At 37.4% G+C, this 23,329-nt stretch overlaps 1 protein-coding gene across 11 annotated transcripts in view; it reads left to right on the top strand.

Annotated features, from left to right (window-relative positions):
* Positions 1-23,329, top strand: part of DOP1A (DOP1 leucine zipper like protein A) — a 117,317-nt gene that overhangs the window by 93,249 nt on the left and 739 nt on the right. For 7 of the 11 annotated variants that reach the window (XM_066358946.1, XM_066358943.1, XM_066358942.1 and 4 more), the window contains 14 exons: positions 846-901; positions 2,095-2,199; positions 6,451-6,517; positions 7,643-7,787; positions 7,958-8,037; positions 8,908-9,017; positions 9,264-9,413; positions 9,557-9,618; positions 10,912-11,064; positions 12,477-12,613; positions 13,535-13,590; positions 14,598-14,762; positions 20,157-20,286; positions 21,754-21,813. In XM_066358946.1, coding sequence (XP_066215043.1) covers positions 846-901; positions 2,095-2,199; positions 6,451-6,517; positions 7,643-7,787; positions 7,958-8,037; positions 8,908-9,017; positions 9,264-9,413; positions 9,557-9,618; positions 10,912-11,064; positions 12,477-12,613; positions 13,535-13,590; positions 14,598-14,762; positions 20,157-20,286; positions 21,754-21,813 — 1,476 coding nt within the window. Of the gene's footprint in view, positions 1-845; positions 902-2,094; positions 2,200-6,450; positions 6,518-7,642; positions 7,788-7,957; positions 8,038-8,907; positions 9,018-9,263; positions 9,414-9,556; positions 9,619-10,911; positions 11,065-12,476; positions 12,614-13,534; positions 13,591-14,597; positions 14,763-20,156; positions 20,287-21,753; positions 21,814-22,783; positions 22,977-23,329 lie in introns of those variants that run through there. The other 4 variants (XM_066358950.1, XM_066358945.1, XM_066358951.1 and 1 more) reach the window with 2 other exon arrangements.

The following is a 23,329-nucleotide window of genomic DNA, read 5'->3' as shown; positions in this document are numbered from 1 at the left end:
TAAAAAAAAATAACATTAAAAATATAAAACATTCTCATGTATTACAATCCATTCATTTCCTACCGCTTATGTTCATGGTTGCGGGTGGCTGGAGCCAATCACAGCTGTCCTCCAGGACAACACCAAATTTTTATTGGATAATGCATAATGTACACGGGTCGTTGTATGGCTCTCACAGAATTACATTTTAAAATATGTGGCGTTCTGGCTCTCTCAGCCAAAAAGGTTTCCGACCCCTGGATTAGATACTTGATTTTTCTTTGTGATACAAACTTCAAGAGAATAGTTGCTACTAAAAGGAACAAATTATTAAATGTCAATTGTCATTAGTTTCATTTTCTTGCCTATTATTAATTTATAAGGACAGGTATTTCTTTTATATATTTCATTCAGCACAATGTTTAGTTAAGGACTATGCACATTTTAGGCTATTAGGCATTGTTCTGATATTTGACTTACTATGCTGATTTAATAGAAAAGTGTGGTAAAATAGATTAAAAGCACATTTTTTATAACAAAAAAACATAATTCTGATAGCATTAATCAAGCATAAGCTGATTAAAAGTAGTTTTTAGTATAAATGGACCATTTGAAAGTAATAGTTGGAGTGGTGCAGGGAAAATTGAGAAACTTTCTATTCCTTCCATGCATTTTTAATTTTTTAAATAGCTCTTAGTTCTTTCCCTACTAAACAGAAGAGAGTTGCTTCTTTTTTATTACAAACTTGTGTTTGATTTTTTTTGTTTTTAATTAAAAATTGGCAGTGTAATACAGAGTAGTTGCAACAATGAAAAAGTAAAGGCAGCATTTTTCTTCACTGTAAAAATGATTTCTTTTGTTTATAGAAACATCTTTCTTTGGAAGTCTGCATGCTTCAGTTTTTCTATGCTTATATTCAAAGGTAAGATAACTGATGTGGATCTCTCCTTACTGCATTAGCAATGTCTAAGGGTTAGGAAATACGGGAGAAAGCACCTGAATTATTTCAAGAGGTTGCTGGTTTTTCCCCTAAAACTAAAAGAATAAGTGCTAGAAAAAGAAAACCATTGTTTGTGGATATATTAATGCAAGTCATTGGATATCTTGCAACTGCACCACCACAGGTCAGGCCAACATTGGATATCGTAATGACCCATCCATACATATCCGACAGACATAAAAACCTAGGTGCATTTAAGATACACTGGATATTAAAACACTAAATTGTAAGAAAATAATTTAAATATAAATGAAAAGCTTAATCCTACTATTGAAACCATGCCTTTTGGCAGTGAATTTATTATTAATTTGATATAGGTGAACATGGGGTAGCCTGACATGATTTTTTTAAATGTTGAAATGATATGGAAGTACCATTTTGTTAGGGACGTTCCAGTTTTGCATTTAACTAATCCCTGAATAGAAAGTTAATTAACTTCAGTTTTGGTAAACTTCCTATTGGAGAACCTGAATCCTAATCTTCTCCTACAGGCTAATTCAGTTTTAATAACCCACCGTAGCATCATTTTGTGATCTATGACTGACATTTGTAAAGTTAGGTTGTGTAGTGTATTAAAATTGGTTGTGACTGCCTAAAATTTGCACTTAGACACATAAAGGTGTTAGGATTAAGATCAGACTGAAACAAAGACACTCTTAATTTCTCTCGAGATGAGAAACTGATGAGCAGGGTAGATGAACAGGTCTCCTTTAGATGAGACAAAGTGATAGGTGAAGGAAAAAGAACTAATAGTGGAGAGAAATGGAGAGAATAGGATAGGATGGAGTAGGTGACTATGATGTTAGTAATGAACCTGAGATTTTAATTGTATTTTACTTTTGAGAGTCCATATGTTAAAAATTGGGGTTTATATAGCAATATTTCTAGACTAATAAGTCATACTGGGTATTTTAAATGTATTTGATGTTCTTTTTATAAAACATTAGTAGAAAAAAATAAAGGTTTTAGGAATTTTCTATCATAGTCTATAAAAATTTAAGGAATGTTTCAGAGAAACTAGTAGGAAAATTTGTTAAAGACTGCTAGAAAATACAAAGAAAAGTATATTATGGACATGCATATATGTATATATTAAATATATATTTATCTTGCAGAATTCCTGTGCCCAATTTAGTGGATAGCTGGGCATCACTCTTGATCCTACTGAAAGACTCTATACAACTGAGTCTTCCAGCCCCAGGGCAGTTTCTTATACTTGGGTAAGCTATTTTGCTTAAAAATATTATTTTCAATAAAAGAAGAATATTTATCATCATAATTGCTCTATGTGAGGTGTTTTAGGTGACCATGTGATCTCTCTACCTTCTCATAGAATTCTCAAGGTATAAAACTAGATGTATATAATATGAGGCCTATAAATAAAGAGGATGGGGGTGGGGAGGGACCAATATGTGTTTATACATATACAGAATTACATGAGCTAATGTAAAACTTACAAAAGTTAGCTAGTGAAAAGGTTAATGTGGGATTTAAAAGGGAGGGGGTGACTAAGATAGCTGAGGTTGAATTTCGTAGAAGAAGGTCATTTGAGTTGAAGGCCCTGGGCATAAACTGGCTTGGGAAAGTTATTTTCCTGATGTGTGTTAATAGTTTGTATGATTATTTGATAAATTCCATTCACCCTTACTTAACTGTGAACACCATGATTTCATGGACAGTGTTTGTGTTTTGCTCACCATTGTTATTGGTTCACAGTAAATACTTGCTCCATGAATGGAGACAGTAGGAGCAGGAAGCCTTCTTTCTAGTAGGAGACAGGAATGGAAGGTGTACTGGGGCAAGGTGCCTTGTCTGGTTTGATTGTACGGTAGGGCCCAGGCAGTGGAATGGGGGTGAGGGTTGATTGAAAAGGGAGATGGCAGCTGGATGGAGAAGGATTGTTGCATTTTAGCTTAAGAAATTTGGTCTTGGACAGGGGCTGGGAGTGATTGCAGGTTTTGAGGAGAAACATGACTGACAAGTTAGTAGGAGGATGGATAGGAATTCTGTTTTAAGTGGGGAGGGGAGGGAGTGTGAACTACTGTTGGGAGTGAAAGAACAGGACAAAGAAGGAAAATGTGTCAGTAAAGGAGATAGAAAAGCAAATATCAGAAAGTGAGAAGAAAGTCAGATATATTCAGTGTTGTAAAGGCAGAGAAGTTGAAAGCATGAGTAATACCGTAGGAGACATTAAGGAAGATGAGGACTAATAAGAGTCTATAACTGATGAATTGGAGAGGATTGGTGACGGAGGGGAGAGGGGTTTGGCAAGGTAGTAAGCACAGAAGTGAACAGCAGAAGGGTAGAATAAGAAAGCAAGTGTGGCGGCTTCTTTGGAGAAATTTTATGAAAAGAATGAAATGATACGGGGCAAGAGGAAATATGACTTGAAAGGCATGATTAATAGTAAGGAAGACCTGAGGATGTTGATTTGTTACTAGCAAAGATTCTGAGTTGTACTCTGCCTCGGTACAAATCACAGCTCCTTTACTTCTTAGCTGCGTGCCCTTGGGCAGGTTATTTAACCTCTCCATCTGAAAAATGGGGATGATAATATGCCTGTCATAAAGTTAGTATGAGGATTAAATGAGTTAAATATTTGTTAAATTTTTAGAATAGTGCATGGCTAATAATGCTATGCAAGTGGACAGTAATAGGAGATTCTAGAGAGAAGGGAGCTCGTTGATGACACCAGATTCCAGAGACAGCAGGAGGGGATGGAGAGCAGTGAATGGCAGCAGGTGTAAGATGAGAAAGGGTGCATTTTCTCTAAGACTTTGCCATTCAAAATCGATCCTTCAATCAGCAGTGTTGGAATCACTGGGGAGCTTGTTAGAAATATGGAATCTCAGGCTCTACCCAGATCCCTGTCAGAATCTGCATTTTAAAAAAATTTTATTTATTGCTTTTTAGAGAGAGGAGGAGGGAGAGAGAGAGCAACATCAATTCATTGTTCCACTTATTTATGCCATTCTTGTCTGTGCCCTGACCTGAGGACCCAGCCCGCAACCTTGGCATGTCAGGACGATGCTCGAACCAACTGAGCTACTGCGCCAGGGCCAGAATCTGCAGTTTAACAGGACTCCCAAGTGATTTGAGTACACACTAAAGTTTGCAAAGGACTGCTTAAGACATGTGTGGGGAAAGAAAGAGAATAAATTTTCCCCCAACTTTTTTACATTAACTCGGATAGTCCAGTGGTGTCCTTAATAGCCAATGATAGTATGTTATCAACTGATAACATGGATAAATTCAACCAAGAGCAGAGAACTTTGATTTTTTTAAAGTCAGTCTCTGTAGCGTTTCTGGTGATTTAGTCTATGTAATTGTGTGATTCTCTACATAGAGAGACTTACTTCTACCCTTACTGTCCTTAAGGGAACTAGCAATTCTGGTTTGGGAGCCAAAGGTCTAGCAAATTTTGACATGGAGAGGGGGGAAGTTGAGGGTTCTTCAGCAGTAAGATGGCTTCATGTTTCCTAGTGAATGTGGAAATGTAGTCTTCCAACAGGAAGCAGAGAGAAGGTGGAGAGACGGAGTGGAGAGCTTGAAGGGAGTGGATCAGCCTGCAGTAGCTGAGTTACAGGGTGCCTGGCCACAGTGAGCTAGTGGTACTGCTAAAGCATTTCAGGGTCCGTGGTGATCCCTGCGCCCGCACGCTGTTTTCTAAGTCCGAAAGCTGAAGGAGTTTTAGAGGGTGAGGATGTTATAATAAGAGCAGTGGACTCGATGCCTGCAGTTCCCGCATCAAAGGTTAAGCGAACCAGTGTGTATGATTTTTAGTCAGGAGAGAAATGTAAATGTTAGAAATCAACGTTCTAATGAAGATTTCTGATTATCTTCTAACCTCTAGTTCTAGTCCTCATCACTCTAACCTTGGGTACGTTGATAAACCTCTCCAAGGCTAGCTTCCTATCAAGCAATAATATCTGACCTACTTGCCTCTGATTCATTTTAAGGCTCAAAGAGGGAATATACAGTTTTTTGAATTGTTACCAAATAACCCTGCTAACTTCATTAAAAATTAAAGTCATCTGTTGACTTGTAGCTGCTTCCTTACAAAATTTACTGTTTCCTCTACTACCTTTTCTTTCTTTTTTATTTCTCAGATAATGAAGGATCCTACCCCCTTCTCAGTTGTGTGCACACTGAGCATTTAAACATGAAGTTGGACATATTTAGTTTTACTAGAAACTTAATTCCCTTTTTAAATTTCTGGTTATTTTTTCCCAAAGGTTCCACTGATCCTCTAAAAATTCCTAATTACAAAATAGAAATCAATATGAAGATTGTTCTTCAATATTACTTTACATATGAGTTTGGAAATAATTATGCATATAATTTATTTTAATAAAATCAAGTCAAAATAAATATTAAAGTGAAATTATTAACAAACAATGGAAATGGAAATTTTTATTGACAAAGTATTCTTTATTATATATGTATTATATAGACACATACAGAATAGGAAACCATTTCTGTTACAACTTTAAATTAATGAGGTTTGGATTTTTCTTTTACTTTTTGGTTGATATATAAAACATAATAAATACACAATAATAATAAGTACACAACTCCACAAGTTATTACAAAGTCAGCACACAATGTGTATAATAATGAACCTAAATTAAGAAATAAGCCCTGGCCGGCTGGCTCAGTGGTAGAGCATCGGCCTGGCATGTGGAAGTCCCAGGTTTAATTCCCGGCCAGGGCACACAGGAGAAGCGCCCATCTGCTTCTCCACCCCTCTCTCTCTCCTTCCTCTCTGTCTCTCTCTTCCCTTCCTGCAGCCACGGCTCCATTGGAGTGAAGTTGGCCCAGGCGCTGAGGATGGTTCCATGGCCTCCTCCTCAGGTGCTAGAATGGCTCTGGTTGCAACAGAGCAACGCCCCAGATGGGCAGAGCATCGCCCCCTGGTGGGCATGCGGGAGTCTGTCTGACTGGCTCCCTGCTTCTCACTTCAGAATGAAAAAGAAAGAAACCACCACATGTTCCCTCAGGTCCCCTCCTAATTACCATCCTTTCCCTTTTCCCCAAAGATAACCACTATTCTGACTTCTAATACTACAGATAAATTTTGCTTTCTTTTTGAACTTTTTTATTTTGTGTCTGCTTCTTTCACACATTTGTAAAATTCATCCATGTAATTCCATGTAGCTACAGTATCTTCATGTTTATTGCTGTTTAATACTTCATTATATGAATATGCCACAATTTATTCTGCTGCTGGACATTTGGGTTCTTTCCAGTTTTTGGCTTTTATAAACAATGCTGTACAAACATCCTTGTACATGTCTTTTCATGGCATATTCTTATACTGCTCTGCTGAGTCATAGGATATCCATATATATTCATTAAACATATAAAATAGAAATTGAGGCCACAAGTCACTTACTCATGGTGATAAATTAGATTGCATCATTTTCTTTAGACTAATATTTCCAGTTTATTTTTCTCTTTGGCTGTTTTAGGGTTCTGAATGAGTTTATTATGAAAAACCCTAGTTTGGAAAATAAAAAAGACCAAAGAGATCTTCAGGTAAGGCATAATGAACTGAGGACTGTTGCAGTGGTGGGACTCAGCGTGTTCACACCGGTTTGGCAGAACATATACCTAATTTTCTGTAGAATTCAGTGAACCGGTGTTAAAATTGTACTTGTAGTCAGGGTTCTCTCTAAGGTGGCACCTGGGCAGCTGCTCAATATGGAAACCACAAATTTACATTCCTTACTCTTTTGTTTTTAATTTATTAATTTTAATGGGGTGACATTGATAAATCAGGGTACATATGTTCAGAGAAAATATCTCCAGATTATTTTGACATCCTTACTCTTTTTTAATGTTCGTCTGCACAACAATGTATTATAAGTGCCAGGTAATGTTCATTCCGTCCATAGGTGAAAAAAATTTGACAGAACAATGTTTGTAATATTTATTCATTTCATAAAAGTTATACCTTTGATAACATACTACATTTTAATTCCCTTGTGTTTTTTACTTCAGTAAACAAACATATAATACAAAGAGAAAAAGTGCCAAACAACCAGAGGGTGACAAGGTGTCATTGGAAATATCTTAAATAACAGTTTTATTGTTTTTTGTCAAGTATTTAATATTTTTTCATTAATATCTTAAAACTCTTTCTTATACCGTATTTTCCCATGTATAAGATGCTCCCATGTATAAGACTCACCTTAATTTTGGGGCTTGAAATTTGAATAAAAATGTATTACATAAAGTTATTGAACTTGTTTTATTCATCATAAAATTCATACAACCCCTCATCCGCATGAAAAAGTGGGAAATGCAAGTAAAAATATCTACAACCACTGTATGAGACACACCCAGTTTTTAGACCCCAGATTTTTTGACACAAAGGTGCATCTTATTCATGGTAATCTACCTCTTTTATTGTTTTTAAGTATTAAATGCATGAACTAATAAACTATCTTTTAGTATATCATTCTTTTGTACTTAAAATGGTCATTAGGGCAGAGAACTGGTTGGTAAATTATATGAATCCCACCACTGGACTGTTGCCAAAACTGTGTTTCTCAGCGCCTTCAACACTAAAATGGGAAGGTCAAATAAGTTTATCTGTGAAGTCTCCTGTGTGTAAATGTGTGTAGGTACAAATATTGTGGTTTTTCCTTGTTTTGTTAGGATGTGACTCATAAAATAGTGGATGCAATTGGTGCAATAGCTGGTTCTTCTTTGGAACAGACAACATGGCTGCGACGGAATCTTGAAGTTAAGCCTTCTCCCAAAATAATGGTGGATGGAACCAATCTGGAATCTGATGTTGAAGGTATTGATCTCAAACATTGATGTTTATTTTTGTAGGTGTATATTCACTAAGAAATCATTGCAGTCTCGTTACTGTAAATACTATAAAAATATCTTTCTCTCGTTTAGCAGGTAACTTTTTTAGTGGGAAAAGATCTAACTGTACCCTTACCTGTCATTTCTCTTATGCAGATATGTTATCACCTGCGATGGAAACTGCAAACATAACCCCTTCTGTATTTAGTGTCCATGCACTGACATTACTTTCTGAGGTATTATCAAGTTGTTGTTTTTTTAATGAACTTTCAAGTAAATAGTTTTACAATTAAATATCAGCAAGTAATTCTTATTAGTTTTTGATTTGGAAAATCATTCTGTGCTTCTAGAAATCATTGTATAGAATAAAATTTTGACTTTGTATTCAGGATTAGTTTGTTAACTATTAGTTATCATAACCTTAGATATTGCTCATCTCCCAAGTACTGTTTTTTTAAAGTGTACTTTATATAAAAAGATAAGATCTTTTGTATCATAGTATGGTAGGGAGGGGTAGTATGGTAGGGAGGGGTATAATGATGTTTGCCATACTATAAAGTATTTTATAATATGGCAAACATGTTTATATGTCTCCTCCGATGTGCTCTTTTTATATACCCTGTTATATAGTCTTACAGGTCACTTTTGTTTCCCCTTCACAGATGTGGGTACTGAACCTCACAGAGATTAGAACAATATGATTAAAATCAAATAGCCAGTAACTGACAGATTTGGGACTTGAGCAGCTCAGTTGATTAAGTTGTTTTTTTCCAAGTTCCCTTTGACCAGGTCAGGAAAAGAGAATAGTCTTAAAAAGAGAAACCAAGTTTCTAGTCTTAATTTCACTATTTATTCACTTAGAAGGATCTTGACCTTTCTTTTTCTATATTTCCCTATATTAGAAATAGTAAGATTTGCACATATTTGTATCCTCTAGTTATAATAAAAATGCAAATAGTGGCAGAAATCATTCATACAAAAATGGTGTAATTTGAGATTTTTCTAATATTAAGGTATTCAAGATTTTCTTAAAGATAAAAACCACCTCTGAATGCCATCAGTTTCAGCTCTCAGATTATACTCCATTTCTTTTTTTTTTTTTTTAGGTTTTGGCTCATCTTTTGGATATGGTTTTCTATAGTGATGAAAAAGAACGAGTTATTCCTTTACTTACAAATATTATGCATTATGTTGTGCCCTACCTCCGAAATCACAGGTACTATTATTAAAGTAGCTTCCTTAGTTAATTCATAGCATGTTAGAAGCAAATTATATTCCTTTATTGCCATTATTTGAATCACTACAAAATATTAATTTTTACCTTGAAATATAATGATTAAAAAAATTCTCTTGTGGTGCTATTTCCTATCATTGTTTTAGGAAACTGTGAACACTAAACAATAATTTAACATGATGATTAAAATGATAACATCTAGGTTAAGGTGGTTTTCCTTCATCCTAGTGCACATAACGCCCCTAGTTACCGAGCCTGTGTCCAGCTGCTTAGCAGTCTCAGTGGGTATCAGTACACCCGGAGAGCCTGGAAGAAAGAAGCCTTCGACCTCTTTATGGATCCCAGTTTCTTTCAAATGGATGCCTCTTGTGTTAATCAGTAAGTCATTGTCTTGCTTTTTTAGCCAACATGATAAAACATCTCATAAAAGGCTGTTGAAATCAATTACTCTCCGCAAAGAACATTTTTTTAACAATAACAACAAAATCTTACTTACATGTCATAATTCTTGTCTTTCGCAGTTGGAGAGCAATTCTGGACAATCTGATGACACATGATAAGACAACATTTAGAGATTTGATGAGTAAGTATTAGTATGTGATAACTTAAGCACTGTCTGTCCTGTATATGACCCGTTCTTACTATTTGCTGTGTTCTTTTTTAGAAACTACTGAATTAGGTCTTTGTCAAGTTAGGCTTAGTACTTTATAGGAATATAATGGTAAAACACAAAGAGGACAACATAGTGATAAATAATTAGTAAAACTATTTGGTAACATGTCTCTCAGTTGTTTCCTCAGCACACAGCATAGAACCTAGACCATAGTAAGCACTCCATAAGTAACTGTTGAAGAAATGAAAGCTGACAGGTAGTGAGTGAGGCAGGGAAAGGCAGCCACCTGGAGACAAACTCTAAAAACTGCGGCTGTTGAACTCCTCTGAAGGAAGAAAGAAGGGCCAGAAAGGTCGGAATCACTCTCCATCTTCTTTCTACTCTATCTGGGTTGGTTTTATATATTAGAGTTCCTTGTAATATTTCATCTGAAGAAAAAGAGTATTTAAAAAATTTTTTTTAAAGTTTGGAAGTTACTAAACTAATGACCTTAAATAGCAACAAACTTGGATGAGTCTGTATGATTCTATTAACTTCTTCAGCACAAGCTGTAGTTCCCTCTGGAAAAGAAAGGAACAGCACATCCTCTCTATCTCCGTAGTGTTAAAGTTCAGATTCATCCATTCAACAAATATTTATAGACAAAAATAGGGCAGGAAGTATGCTAACCTTAGTCAAATAAGATTACTTCAGGGAATAATTAAGTTGTGAAGAAAATAGGTCCATGCAATAGGTTTTAAGTAACAGCTAAGGAGTTTGTGAAATGAACAAAGCCAACCATGAGATGTCCTAGGGACAGTATTCCATGTACAGTACAGGGAACAAAAATGATAAAATCTCAGGGTGGGAACAAGTTTGTTGAGTTCAAGGAAAAGCATGCAAGGCTGTGGCTGCAAAAGTGAGCAGCTGATGAGGGACAAGGCATAAGGAAGGAGAGCTAGGTAGGCCGAGCCAGGCCGGAAATTATTTTTAAGGATATAGGCAGATAGCGTAAAATACTAAAGCGTTTATGAAATGACACTCTTAGTGATTTTACCTTCAGAAACCTACAGCTCTGAGTTTTCTCTCTCCACATCACTGTTCCTATCCCTTGATCCGCCGGCTTGTGTTTGCCAGCCCCCTGCCCCAGAGAGGAGCCCGAGCCCTCTACACTAGGTTCCTTTCACTCTCGGGTGTCATAGGGGATCTAGCTGTTTTTAAAAACAAATAATAGAATAATCTGGAAGACTGTCACAACCTCTGTCACTTGCTTTCTTTTTTCAGCCCGTGTAGCTGTGGCTCAAAGCAGTTCACTTAACCTCTTTGCAAACCGGGATGTGGAGCTGGAGCAGAGAGCCATGCTTCTCAAAAGATTAGCATTTGCTATTTTTAGCAGTGAAATTGACCAGTACCAGAAATATCTTCCAGATATACAAGGTAAGTAGTGAAAAATTATGTTTTTTACCTTCCAATATATGGGGTTTCTTTCTTTCTTAGAAAATTTTTTCCTAAATTGTAAATTGGGCTAAAAAATACCAAGTATAGATAGATGAAAAATGTAGAATTAGAAATTTATTCTACTGAAACAATAAAAAATATCACCAGTATGTAAAAGCAGTCAAACACTGAGTTTGTAGCACTTGCTTAAGCATGGTTTCTTTTATTTGGTTCAGAATTTTTAGGAATTCATTTTTGAGGATGAGATGTAAGACTATTTTGCTGTAGGCTGTCATGTTAGTATCTTTTTATGTGGCTAAGAGGTCATATGCCTTTAAGGAAGGGACCAAAATATAGGCAGAGCCAGGGAATTTTGGCTGGAAGTAACATTTTGAGGTCTGTAGTCTAGGGCGTAAGGTTTCAATAAACCTTCATGAAAGATCTCAGGTCACTATGTACCAGGGATGACCTTGCCCCAGGGCGGGACTGTCAGCTGTTGCTGTCGGAGTGCTTGTGCAGCCGCCAGCCACAGCGATGGCAGGACTGGCTGGCCACGGCCGCTGTCCTCTCCGTAGTGAGATTATTTCTCTCTCTTTCTCTCAGATTATTAGTACTCCTTCTTTCCTGACTCCGTATATCTAATGTCGCATGTACATATACAGCATGCACACTATTTGTCCCGTGATTTCTAAAGTTGACTAAATCAGTGGTATTCAAGGTGTGGTTCCATACAAGGCTATTTAGCTCACTCATGGTAAGAACAGAAATTTAGATTAAGCATTTTAACAATTAGATTCTGTTGAATCTAGTAAGAAGAAAATGGCATTTGTATTTTATTTATCTTTTTCTTTGATTTTTCTAATAATTTTTTTTCTTTTTATATTTTCTGAAATGAGAAGCAGGGAGGCAGACAGACTCCTGCATGTGCCCAACCAGGATCCACCCTGAATGCCCACCATGGGGTGATGTTCTGCCCATCTGGGGCGTGGCTCCATTGCAACCAGAGCCATTCTAGCGCCTGAGGCAGAGGCCATGGAGCCATCCTTAACCCCCCAGGCCAACTTTGCTCCAATGGAGCCTTGGTTGTGGGAGGGGAAGAGAGAGAGAGGAAGGAGGGGGGGAGGTGGAGAAGCAGATGGATGTCTCTCCTATGTGCCCTGGCTGGGAATCAAACCAGGGACTTCCACACACCAGGCCGATGTTCTACCACTGAGCCATCCTGCCAGGGCTCTAATAATTCAATTTTATTGTAGTTTACGAAAGTATCAATCTACAGCAGATTGGAAAATTTTTAGAGTTGGTCCTTTGCTACAGAAAGTTTTACCTGAAATTATATAGATTATATAGAAAAGTTTTATATTGAAAATGATTCTACTTATTTGGGAATCAAAAATATACTACATTTCTTTCAGAGAGATTGGTTGAGAGTCTCCGTTTGCCCCAGGTGCCAACTCTTCACTCTCAAGTGTTCCTGTTTTTCAGAGTGTTACTTTTAAGAATGTCTCCACAACACCTTACCTCACTCTGGCCTACCATGATTACAGAACTTGTGAGTTAATTTTAATTCAGTCAAGTTTAAGTAAATTACAAAGCAGTGATTAGTGTCAATATGGTTACTATATAAAAACTAATCTTGGAAGAGAACTGAACTCTAGTTAAGCCTTTTCCTGACAAATGTAACAGCAGAAAATAGTAAAACAAGTCAGATTTCATCCCATACAGCTTAAACTTCTTAATACAACAATTATATTAGCTCCTTGTGAATCATTACTTTGTTTGCTCTTGTATAATTCAGTCTCTAGAATTCTACACTAAATTTTTAACTTTGTCATGGCATTTAAAACATTTTAACTTTTCCTGCCCGGGTTCCAGCTGTTGCAGCACCTCCAGACTGATTAGAGATGTTTAGCTGTATGTAAATGGACTGACTGACTGAAGGCAGGTACTTGCTCCTGAATGCAACACTTGCCCTAGTTAAGCTTGCTTCAGAGACTTTTTTCATGAAGATTTTGTAAACTTCCGAAAAATAAAAATTCCCCCTACACTAACCCATTCCTCTCCCCAAACCATACCTCATCATCCTCATCCGAATTATTTGGGGAGTTGGGGAAAAGAAGATGAATAAAGAAAGGGAAAGGGGAAAAAAAGAAAGGGAAAGCAATGCCCATTCTGAAAACCAAGCATTTTATAATTTCTCCACAAAGAAATTGGCTTCAGCAGTTTTCCTTATTAAATAACTAACATCTCTGTTCCATATTCACCCAAAACAAAAGCATGCCTTTATCTCAACTCTGCCAAACAGTTAGCAAGGCTCTGTGGTAGTTGCCTTTTCAGAAACTAAGTCCAAAGATCCTGAAGTTGTATCCTACAGTTTGTTTTTAGATTAATGAGAATATTGCGCAAAGATAACTTGAAAGAAGGGTTAAATATCCAATTTGAAAACATTTTCTATTTATTCCATGGTCTTCAGGTACAGGTATTTTTACTGATGGAGCAGGAACTCACTGCTGATGAAGATATTTCCCGGTAATGTCCTTCATTTCAGTATATTCTTGTCAATGTTTAGTGCCTTAAAACCATCCAGAATGTTACTTTGCAACTAGGAGAATGCAGATACTGCTTTATCTAAATACTTTATATATAGGGTGGGACAAAAGTAGGCTTACAGTTGTGAGTACACAAAACAGTTTATTCTTGTATTACTCATCGTTGTTTTCTATATGAATAACTGTAAACCTGCTTTTGCCCCGCTCTGTATTTAGTCTATTACTACCTACTTGATCATATCTGGATATATTTTTACTTATTCCTTAAGCTTTTTAGACTGGACTAACCTATCAGTATTCTGCCTGTGGCTTCTGGACACAGATTTTGTTTGAAGCAATCCAATATAGTTTTAGGTCCATGAGCCATTTTGGTTTGGGTTGATCACATCTTGGCCACAAAACATGCAGCACAACCTACTATGGCAGGTAACTCATCACTAAGTTATCCATATGTCCAAATCTTCTGCAATGATCTCAACTTAATGTATTACAATTTTATTCTTACTAGAGGCAGTTTATTATATGACTAAATATAAAACAATTTTATTTATACAGAAATTTCTGTATAAATAAGTTTGTAAGTTGAAAACTTCAAGACCATTATGCCTTGAATATATTTTTCTTTCACCATGCTAGGTTTATTTAAGAGTTCTCAATGCTAATAACTGTGTTAACTACAGAAAGCCCCAAACCCCCTTTGCAGAATGATGCCAAGTAGTAGAGATGTCTCTTGGTTTTACGGCTTTTATTTTCTATTTCTTTGGTATAACAAAAGTCATTCTGTACTATTTTTATGTTCATAAAATTTAAAGAAGATAATTTTTTGAGAACAGCACAATTTACAGTTATATCCTTGCTTAGTAATTCCAAGTGCACTTTTCAGAATGATTATGATAAAACATTAGTTGGCACTTTGAGATTTTCCAGGAATTAATTACCTGTTAGTAAACAGGTCCAGCTACTGACAGCGCCATCTCCTGCTTACAGGACGTCAGGGCCCTCCGTGGCAGGTCTGGAGACGACATACACAGGAGGCAATGGCTTCTCTACTTCATACAACAGCCAGCGGTGGTTAAACCTCTATCTCTCGGCTTGCAAATTTTTGGATTTGGCCCTGGCATTGCCCTCTGAAAATCTTCCTCAGTTTCAGATGTAAGTAAAAGCAAGGATGTTAAATGACTATTTTTGGAACAGCATTTGCTTTTGTAACTGACATCTAGACTAATTTAAACGGTTTTTGTGTAATTTGATATATTTTTATTAAAGTGTAACTTTTTGGTGGATGGGAGAGACAGAGTTATTGAAGTAAAAAATTGAGTACCCACTGGACATGAAGCAGTGGGGTACATGACTCACCAGCTTCAAGTTCCATGTAATAGATATAGTTCAACATGACGGACGATTTGACAGATGTGGTCCAAGGTGCTGCAAGGCCACATCGCAGTGACCACCTCCTAGCTCTGAGGTCAGGGCGGCCACGAGGGCAGTTTTATATTGAGGAAGTAAAGAGTGATGGTTGGAAGAGATGCATGTGTGAGGACTTAGAGGTGGATGAAATTGGTATGTGAGTGAGAAATATTGAAAGATTAGTATTGCTGGAGTAGAATGTTGAAAGAAGAGGCTCAATGAGACTGAAATATGAATTATATGAATAAGCTATATTAGAGAATTTGGACCTTAACATCAGGACAGTGGGAAGCCTCTAAGGTCCATTAAGGAGAGAAGGGCTATATTTATTAAGCCAGGCTTGCACTTTAGAAGTTTTACTTTGGCCCTGGCTGGTTGGCTCAGCGGTAGAGCGTCGGCCTAGCGTGCGGAGGACCCGGGTTCGATTCCCGGCCAGGGCACACAGGAGAAGCGCCCATTTGCTTCTCCACCCCTCCGCCGCGCTTTCCTCTCTGTCTCTCTCTTCCCCTCCCGCAGCCAAGGCTCCATTGGAGCAAAGATGGCCCGGGCGCTGGGGATGGCTCTGTGGCCTCTGCCTCAGGCGCTGGAGTGGCTCTGGTCGCAACATGGCGACGCCCAGGATGGGCAGAGCATCGCCCCCTGGTGGGCAGAGCTTCGCCCCTGGTGGGCGTGCCGGGTGGATCCCGGTCGGGCGCATGCGGGAGTCTGTCTGACTGTCTCTCCCTGTTTCCAGCTTCAGAAAAATGAAAAAAAAAAAAAAAAAAAAATGAAAAAAAAAAAAAAGAAGTTTTACTTTGGCCTTAGTTTAAAGGAGTAGGAATGGGCAGGACTAGGATCAAGGAGTTTGTTGTATTTCAGATGATAGTGAACTGCACTAGAAATGGCAGAGGGGAATAGGGAGAAAATTAACATAAGTACATTCTCACAAAGCCTTGTTCATAAGTGCTCAAAGATATATTTCTTTGAATTTTTATTTTAATTTATTGTGTTAACATGGATTCAAGTGTGCCACTCAATATAACATCATCACCCCCACCCCCATGTCTCCCCATTACACCCTTTTTGCCCCCCTCCCAGCTTCCTCCCCCCTTCCCTCTCAGATTTGCTTTCCTGTTATCTGTATCTATGTGTTATGTATATATATAATAATTAATCCCTTCACCTTCTCTGATCCCATCCCTTCATCCCCCTTCCCTCTGACAGCTGTCCCTTCCTGTGACCCTGCCCTGACTCTAATGAACAAAGTGAACTGTATTCTGTTCCTCAGTTCACTTTGTTCATTAGAGTCCACATATAAGTGAGATCCTATCATATCTGTCTTTCTCTGCCTGGCTTATTTCACTTAGCATAATAATCTCCAGGTCTGTCCATGCCATCACAAAGGGTAAGATTTCCTTCTTTTTCATGGCCCCATAGTATTCCATAGTATACATGTACCACAGCTTTTTAATCCACTTGTCCTCTGACAGACACTTGGACTGTTTCCAGATCTTGGCTATTGTAAACAATGCTGCCATAAACATGAGGGTGCATTTCTTCTTTTGAATCAGTGATTTTGTATTCTTAGGATATATTCCTAAAAGTGTGATAGCTTAGTCAAAAGGCAGTTTCGTTTTTATTTTTTTAGGAAACACGATACTGTTCTCCACAGTGGCTGCACAAGTCTGCATTCCCACCAGCAGTGCAGGAGGGTTCCCTTTTCTCCACACTCTCTCCAGCACTTACTGTATGTTGATTTGTTAATGAGCACCATTCTGACAGGTGTGAGGTGGTATCTCATTGTGGTTTTAATTTGCATTTCTCTGATGATTAGTGAGTTGAATATTTTTTCATCTGCTTGTTGACCATCTGTATGTCCTCTTTGGAGAAGTGTCTGTTCAGTTCTTTTGCCCATTTTTTTAATTGGATTGTTTACCTTTATGATGTTGAATTTTAGAAGTTCTTTATAAATTTTGGTTATTAACCCTTTATCAGACATATTGGTAAATATGTCCTCCCATTGTATGGGTTTTTTTATTTTGTTAACAGTGTCTTTTGTTGTGCAAAAACTTTTTAGTTTGATATAGTCCCATTTGTTTATCTTGTCCTTTATTTTACTTGCCCTTGAAAATAAATTTGCAAAAATTTTGCTGAGAGATAATCTGAGAGTTTACTGCCTATGTTTTCTTCCAAGATGTTTATGGTTTCGTGACTTACATTTAAGTCTTTTATCCATTTTTAGTTTATTTTTGTGAATGGTGTAAGTTAGTGGTCCAGTGTCATTTTTTTGCATGTACCTGTCCAATTTTCCCAACACCATTTATTAAAGAGACTATTTTTACTCCACTGTATGCTCTTACTTCCTTTGTCAAATAGCAATTGACCATAAAGGTGTGGGTTTATTTCTGGGTTTTCTCTTCTATTCCATTGATCTGTATGCCTGTTCCTATGCCAGTACCAGGCTATTTGGATTACAATGGCCTTGTAGTATAACTTGATACCATATCAGGAAGGGTGATACCTCCCACTTTATTCTTCATTATCAAGATTGCTGAGGCTATTTGTGTTCTTTTGTTTCCATATAAATATTTGAAATATTTGTTCTGTATCTTTGAAGTATATTATTGGTATTTTAATAGGAATTGCATTGAATTTATAGATTGCTTTGTGTGATATAGACATTTTAATGATGTTTATTATTCCTATCCAATATAAGCTTCCACTTGAATAAGCTTCTACTTGTTTGTATCTTCCTTGATTTCTTTTTTCTTTGTCTTACAATTTTCTGAGTACAAGTCTTTTACCTCCTTGGTTAAATTTACTGCTAGGTATTTTATTTTTTTTGCTTCTATAGTGAAGGGCATTGTTCCCTTAATTTCTTTCAGACTGTTTATTTTGGTGTATAAATGTACTGGTAAAAACTATAAATTACTTTTAGATTAATTCCTGTTTATTTTTTTTTATATTATTTTTATTTTGCTACATTTGAAAACCATATACATATATCTCTTGATGAATTTCAGTGGTTGGGTATCTGTTAAACTGATATTACTCCTAAAATACTTCAGAAAAGAATAATAAGCAGAACCATAGGGAAGTGTCTAAAATTAATTAGAATGCTTATCTTCACAAAGCTGATAGGAAATGTACTCTTTAGGGTTTAAAGAACATTAAGTACTAATGCTTATGATATTGACTTTTCCACTTCTATGAGATCCAGAATGCGTTTATCCTCTTTACTTGTCAAGATATAGTTACTAGGCCCTGGCCGGTGGCTCAGTGGAGCGGCCTGGTGTATGGACATCCCAGGTTCGATTCCCAGTCAGGGCACACAGGAGAGGCAGCCATCTGCTTCTCTCCCTCTTCCCCTCCTGCAACCAGTGGCTTGATTGGTTAGAGCAGCGGTTCTCAACCTGTGGGTCGCGACCCCGGCGGGGGTCGAACGACCAAAACACAGGGGTTGCCTAAAGCCATTGGAAAATACATGTTTATTATACAATACATTTTAAAATAAAATATGTATTTCCGATGGCTTTAGGTGACCTGTGTTTTGGTCGTTCGACCCCCGCCGGGGTCGCGACCCACAGGTTGAGAACCGCTGGGTTAGAGTGTTGCCTTCGGGCACTGAGAATGGCTTGACTGATTTGAGCATCGGCCCAGACGGGGGCTGCCGAGTGGCTCACGCTTGGAGTGCATAAGGAGCTCTGCCTTGCTGTCTCCCTCCTCCAACCTAAAAACAAATGATAGTTACTAGACAGGGATGAAATATGAAATGTGCCATAATTCTATCTAGTTTTTTTAAAAGTACTGTCTTTTTTAAAAAATCTATTAAACAGTACAAGATAACAAGGGGAATTTAATCTTGAAAGAGTAATATCTTTCTGACATGACTATTTCAGAAGTTCAAAATATTTGATAGTTTAACTACATACAAAATTAAGTCTGCAAGACTAACAGATACTGTGTTTCAAAGGCAGCAATGAGTTGGGAAGAGATATTTGCAGTGCATATGATAAAAGTCTAACCTGCTTAATATGTAAAAATCAGTAATCCAATAGTAAAATGGGCCAATGAGAGTTCATAAATAAATAGTTCATAGAAGAGGAATAGCTTCTCAACATAGGAAGAGGTCCTCAGACTTACTCGTGAGAAATTCCAATTAAAATTATAATTAACCATCAGAATGGTAAAGATGGAACGTGTATTTCCTTTTACCCTTAACAAGAGAAGCATTCTTATTCTTGTTGGAAGTTTATACCTCCAGTTGCCCTTCAAAGAGGTTATATTTATATAAATTCAAAATATAAAATCCTGCTATGTGCAAGAATTTACCCAACCACTGCACTCTCAGATGTGCACAAAATCAGCATGACATAAGGGTGTCTTTCCATTATGGCACTTTCTGTAAAAGCAAGAAATTAGACAGTCTTCGAGATTGGTTAAACCAATACTTCGCAACACTGGAGCACTATGGAGCTATTAAAAAGGATGGAATTTTATATGGTGTTATGACCAAGATATATAATTAAAACAAGAAGCCAATTATGTTTTGTTTTAAAGAAGAGGGGTGTGTGAATATGTGCTCTTTTGTGCATGAACTGGGATGGACACACAAGACTGGTGATATTGGTGGATCCTACAGTGGGAGGGAGACTGTCTTTGGTATATCCTTTCACATTGTTAGACTTTTTTCTATACTCAGATATTAATTTTACTTATTAAAGGCAAAAATCAAAAATACAAAGGGAGGTATGAAAGAAGTCCTGCTTAAGTTTTTCTTAAGTTATTTGTTCTTTTCCCCCTTACTGTGTAGTTAGCGAACATTTGACTGAATACACAGTGGAAATTTTGCCTATTAATTAGGATAGAAACATTTGTTGAAGACTTGCTTTGTGTTCATGAAAAATAGTAATAAGCACTTTACAAGTTTCCATATTCATTCACTTGTTACATTCTGTGAGACAGTTAACAGTATCTGTATTTACTGATAACGAAAGTGCTTGGTTAAGAAACATGCCCAGGGTGACTACTGCAAGGGCCCAGCTGCATTCGAATCTGTGTAGGTGGTAGAGGTTTGAACTTTTTACTCTATTTATGTGGCCTTGTGTTAGATGACACAGTCTGTCCTAATGTTGATGGAAATCATTCATCTATACATAGGTACCGATGGGCCTTTATTCCAGAAGCCTCCGACGATTCTGGTTTGGAAGTCAGAAGGCAAGGCATACATCAAAGAGAATTTAAACCTTATGTAGTACGACTAGCAAAACTTCTTCGAAAAAGGGCAAAGGTATTGCATTCCTTTACTTTTTAATTTCTCTTTAAGTGTAAGAAGATAAAATTTATAAAATATATTTATAGTTGTATTTTTAAAGATATTTTTTCAGTGTGCATCAGGCTTATTAGAAATCTTTGCCCAAGAACATAGTCAAGTGAGCCTTGAACAATGTGAGGGTTGGGGCACGACCCCCCATGCAGTTGAAAATCCATGTATACCTTTTGACTCCCAAAACCTTAACTACTAAAAGCCTGTTGACCTTACTGAGAACGTAAATAGTTGATGAACACATTTTGTATGTAACATGTATTATATACTATATTCTTACAATAAAACAAGCAAAGAGAAAATGTTAAAAAAAATCGTAAGGAAAATAAATGTATTTTCCTTTTATTAAAAAAAAAATCTGTATAAGTAGACCCGCACAGTTTAAACCTGTGTTGTTCAAGGATCAATGATAATGAATTGAGAATGTACATCAGTGGGCCTTTGTTTACAAATCTTGTCCTTTGCATTCAAAAACAAATTGTATAATTTGGGGATAATCTGGATTGACTCTTGAGTCCTAGTTTTCTAAATGTGCTTTGAGTGCTCAGAAATTTTCCAGTCTTCTGGGGTCCCCTATTCAGCAGCTCCTAAACTGCATTCCACAAACTACAGAAAATGGAATGGAGGAAAACGATTAAAAAGGAGGTTGTAAGGCCCTGGCCGGTTGGCTCAGTGGTAGAGCGTCGGCCTGGCGTGCAAGAGTCCCGGGTTCGATTCCCAGCCAGGGCACACAGGAGAAGCGCCCATCTGCTTCTCCACCTCTCCCCCTCTCCTTCCTCTCTGTCTCTCTCTTCCCCTCCCGCAGCCAAGGCTCCATTGGAGCAAAGTTTGCCCGGGCACTGAGGATGGCTCTGTGGCCTCTGCCTCAGGCGCTAGAATGGCTCTGATTGCGGCAGAGCATTGCCCCCTGGTGGGCATGCCGGGTGGATCCCGGTCTGGCGCATGTGGGAGTCTGTCTGACTGCCTCCCCGTTTCCAACTTCAGAAAAAAAAAAAAAAAAAAAAAAAGGAGGTTGTACTTGAAGGATATGAGGAACTTGATTTAAAATCAAGTTATTTCTTTAGGGACCAAGTAAAAGGACAAAGTTGGGTCCAGAGTTTAGGACAGGACTTAAGTACTTTCACTTTGATGTCAAGAGTTTGAAAAAATATAAAATATTCATGATAGCAAATCCAGAAGCAAGGTGATTACATATGACCCCAAGCACATTATTTTGTCATCCCTGCATCTCTTTAGTAATGAGCATTTTTATAAGACTCCCCCGTATCTAAGGGATAAATATGACAGCCTTTTGCCCAAAACTGTCCCACAGAGTAAGGAAACAAGTTACAGTTGAAAGGCATTTCCCCAAAACACTTTAAATAAGGTCTTCATGGCCAAGCATTCTTCTCATGGAACGAAGGCTATGAGTTCTCCTCTTTCCTTCCACAGGACAAGGAGGAGGACTTTAAGACAGTGATTTTGGAGGGATTGGAGATGACCAAGCATCAGGTGAGGGTGGCTTTTTGATGCTTGTGATAGGCAGCAAAAGTTGCCACAACTGGACCAAATATTGAGACAAACCCAGGTCTGAATTTCAACAAATACAAGGAAGGAAGTCTTTCTTCAAGTGTAGATTGGTGAAATGAAAGAAATTGTTCATTTGTATGTTTGACTTTTTAATATTATTGAGGGAGGTGGTTCTGATTAAAAAAGCGGAACACTGAGTTTAGTAAAGGCCCCTCTCTTAAAGGTACGTCTGGACAGGAATATAAACAAAAGGTAATCTTAGTTCTCTTACATTGGAAATAGTTATATGGAGAGTTTAAATATATTATTCACTTCAAGATGTTTTATACCCTTTTATAAATTGCAGTTTGATTTAGGGAACTAAAGATGGCATGGTCAGCCAGTTAATAGTAGTCAGTGATCTAAAAGTCATTCCCAGGACTGTCATTGAAGCAAGTGTTATAGTTGAGAAAGGAAGGTGGTTTTCTAATCCTATAATCAAGATTGGAGGTTAAGTAACTGCTAACACATTAACTAAAAGGTAGCTAGGGGTTTTGGCCATAAAGAATTGAATTACTCCTAGTCTTCTGTTTTAACTTAAATCTATTTTCCTTTCTCAGGATTTTATTTCTAAACAAATCTGTGAGCACACACAGATAATGATTTTGCATCTCCACTGGAAAACTAGAGATATTAAAATATTAGGTACACAAAGTTTCTCGGCAACATCTGATCTTAGAAGGCAAACTCCATTTGTAATCAATGACAGATTGTGTTTCTGGTTTCTGTCAGTTTGTTTTCATTATCCCTACTCAGTGTGTTTTCATATCTATGTGTCTGCCCAAGTTAAAAATCTTTAAATTAGTTCTTAAAACTTTTTCTAGATAGACAATGTCTAACAACTGTGTTTGTATGTTTAGTTGGCTTCTCAAACTAGCTTCTTAGTATTCAAATTATCTTACTGTTTATTTAGTTGACAGAATTTTCACCTACATTCTTGACTTTATTGCTGCAAGAGAGAGTTCCCCATTTTATAATGAGGAACCTTTCTGTGCTTGCCCAAGGATGCTCACAGTAAGTAAAGGGCAGAGCCAGTTATTCTGCCTCCAGCTCCAGCTGTCCTCCCACGCTGTTTTAGCACGACACAGAAACAGTGGTCTCCTGAGAGTTCCTTTCCTTTCTCTGTGCTGACAGGAATTCTTCATTTTAGGCCATGCTATGCTCTTGTGGCAACTTTTAGCCACTTGGCCAAAAGGGAATTGATTTATTAATGGTGAAATGTCTAAGACCCTTTGTCCCTCCCTAGCCTTATTCTGTAGTCATTTTATGATCTAGTCCTTGGTTACATTAGTGGGAATCCAGAAATCTGGGAGCTTTTTGAGTATATGCAAAGCACAAAATAAACTCAGTATTTGACTCTCCTTATCCAAAACCAATTCCGCTAAGCTTCCTCATGCATTTGGAAAATGTTACTGCAGGCTTAGACCCCTCTATATTCACTAAATAACTGGTACCAAAA

This window comes from Saccopteryx leptura, chromosome 1 (genome assembly GCF_036850995.1).
Source record: "Saccopteryx leptura isolate mSacLep1 chromosome 1, mSacLep1_pri_phased_curated, whole genome shotgun sequence".
Classification (NCBI taxonomy): domain Eukaryota; kingdom Metazoa; phylum Chordata; class Mammalia; order Chiroptera; family Emballonuridae; genus Saccopteryx; species Saccopteryx leptura.
The sequence above is the reverse complement of the archived record's forward strand: the minus strand, read 5'-3'. Positions and strand labels throughout refer to the sequence as shown.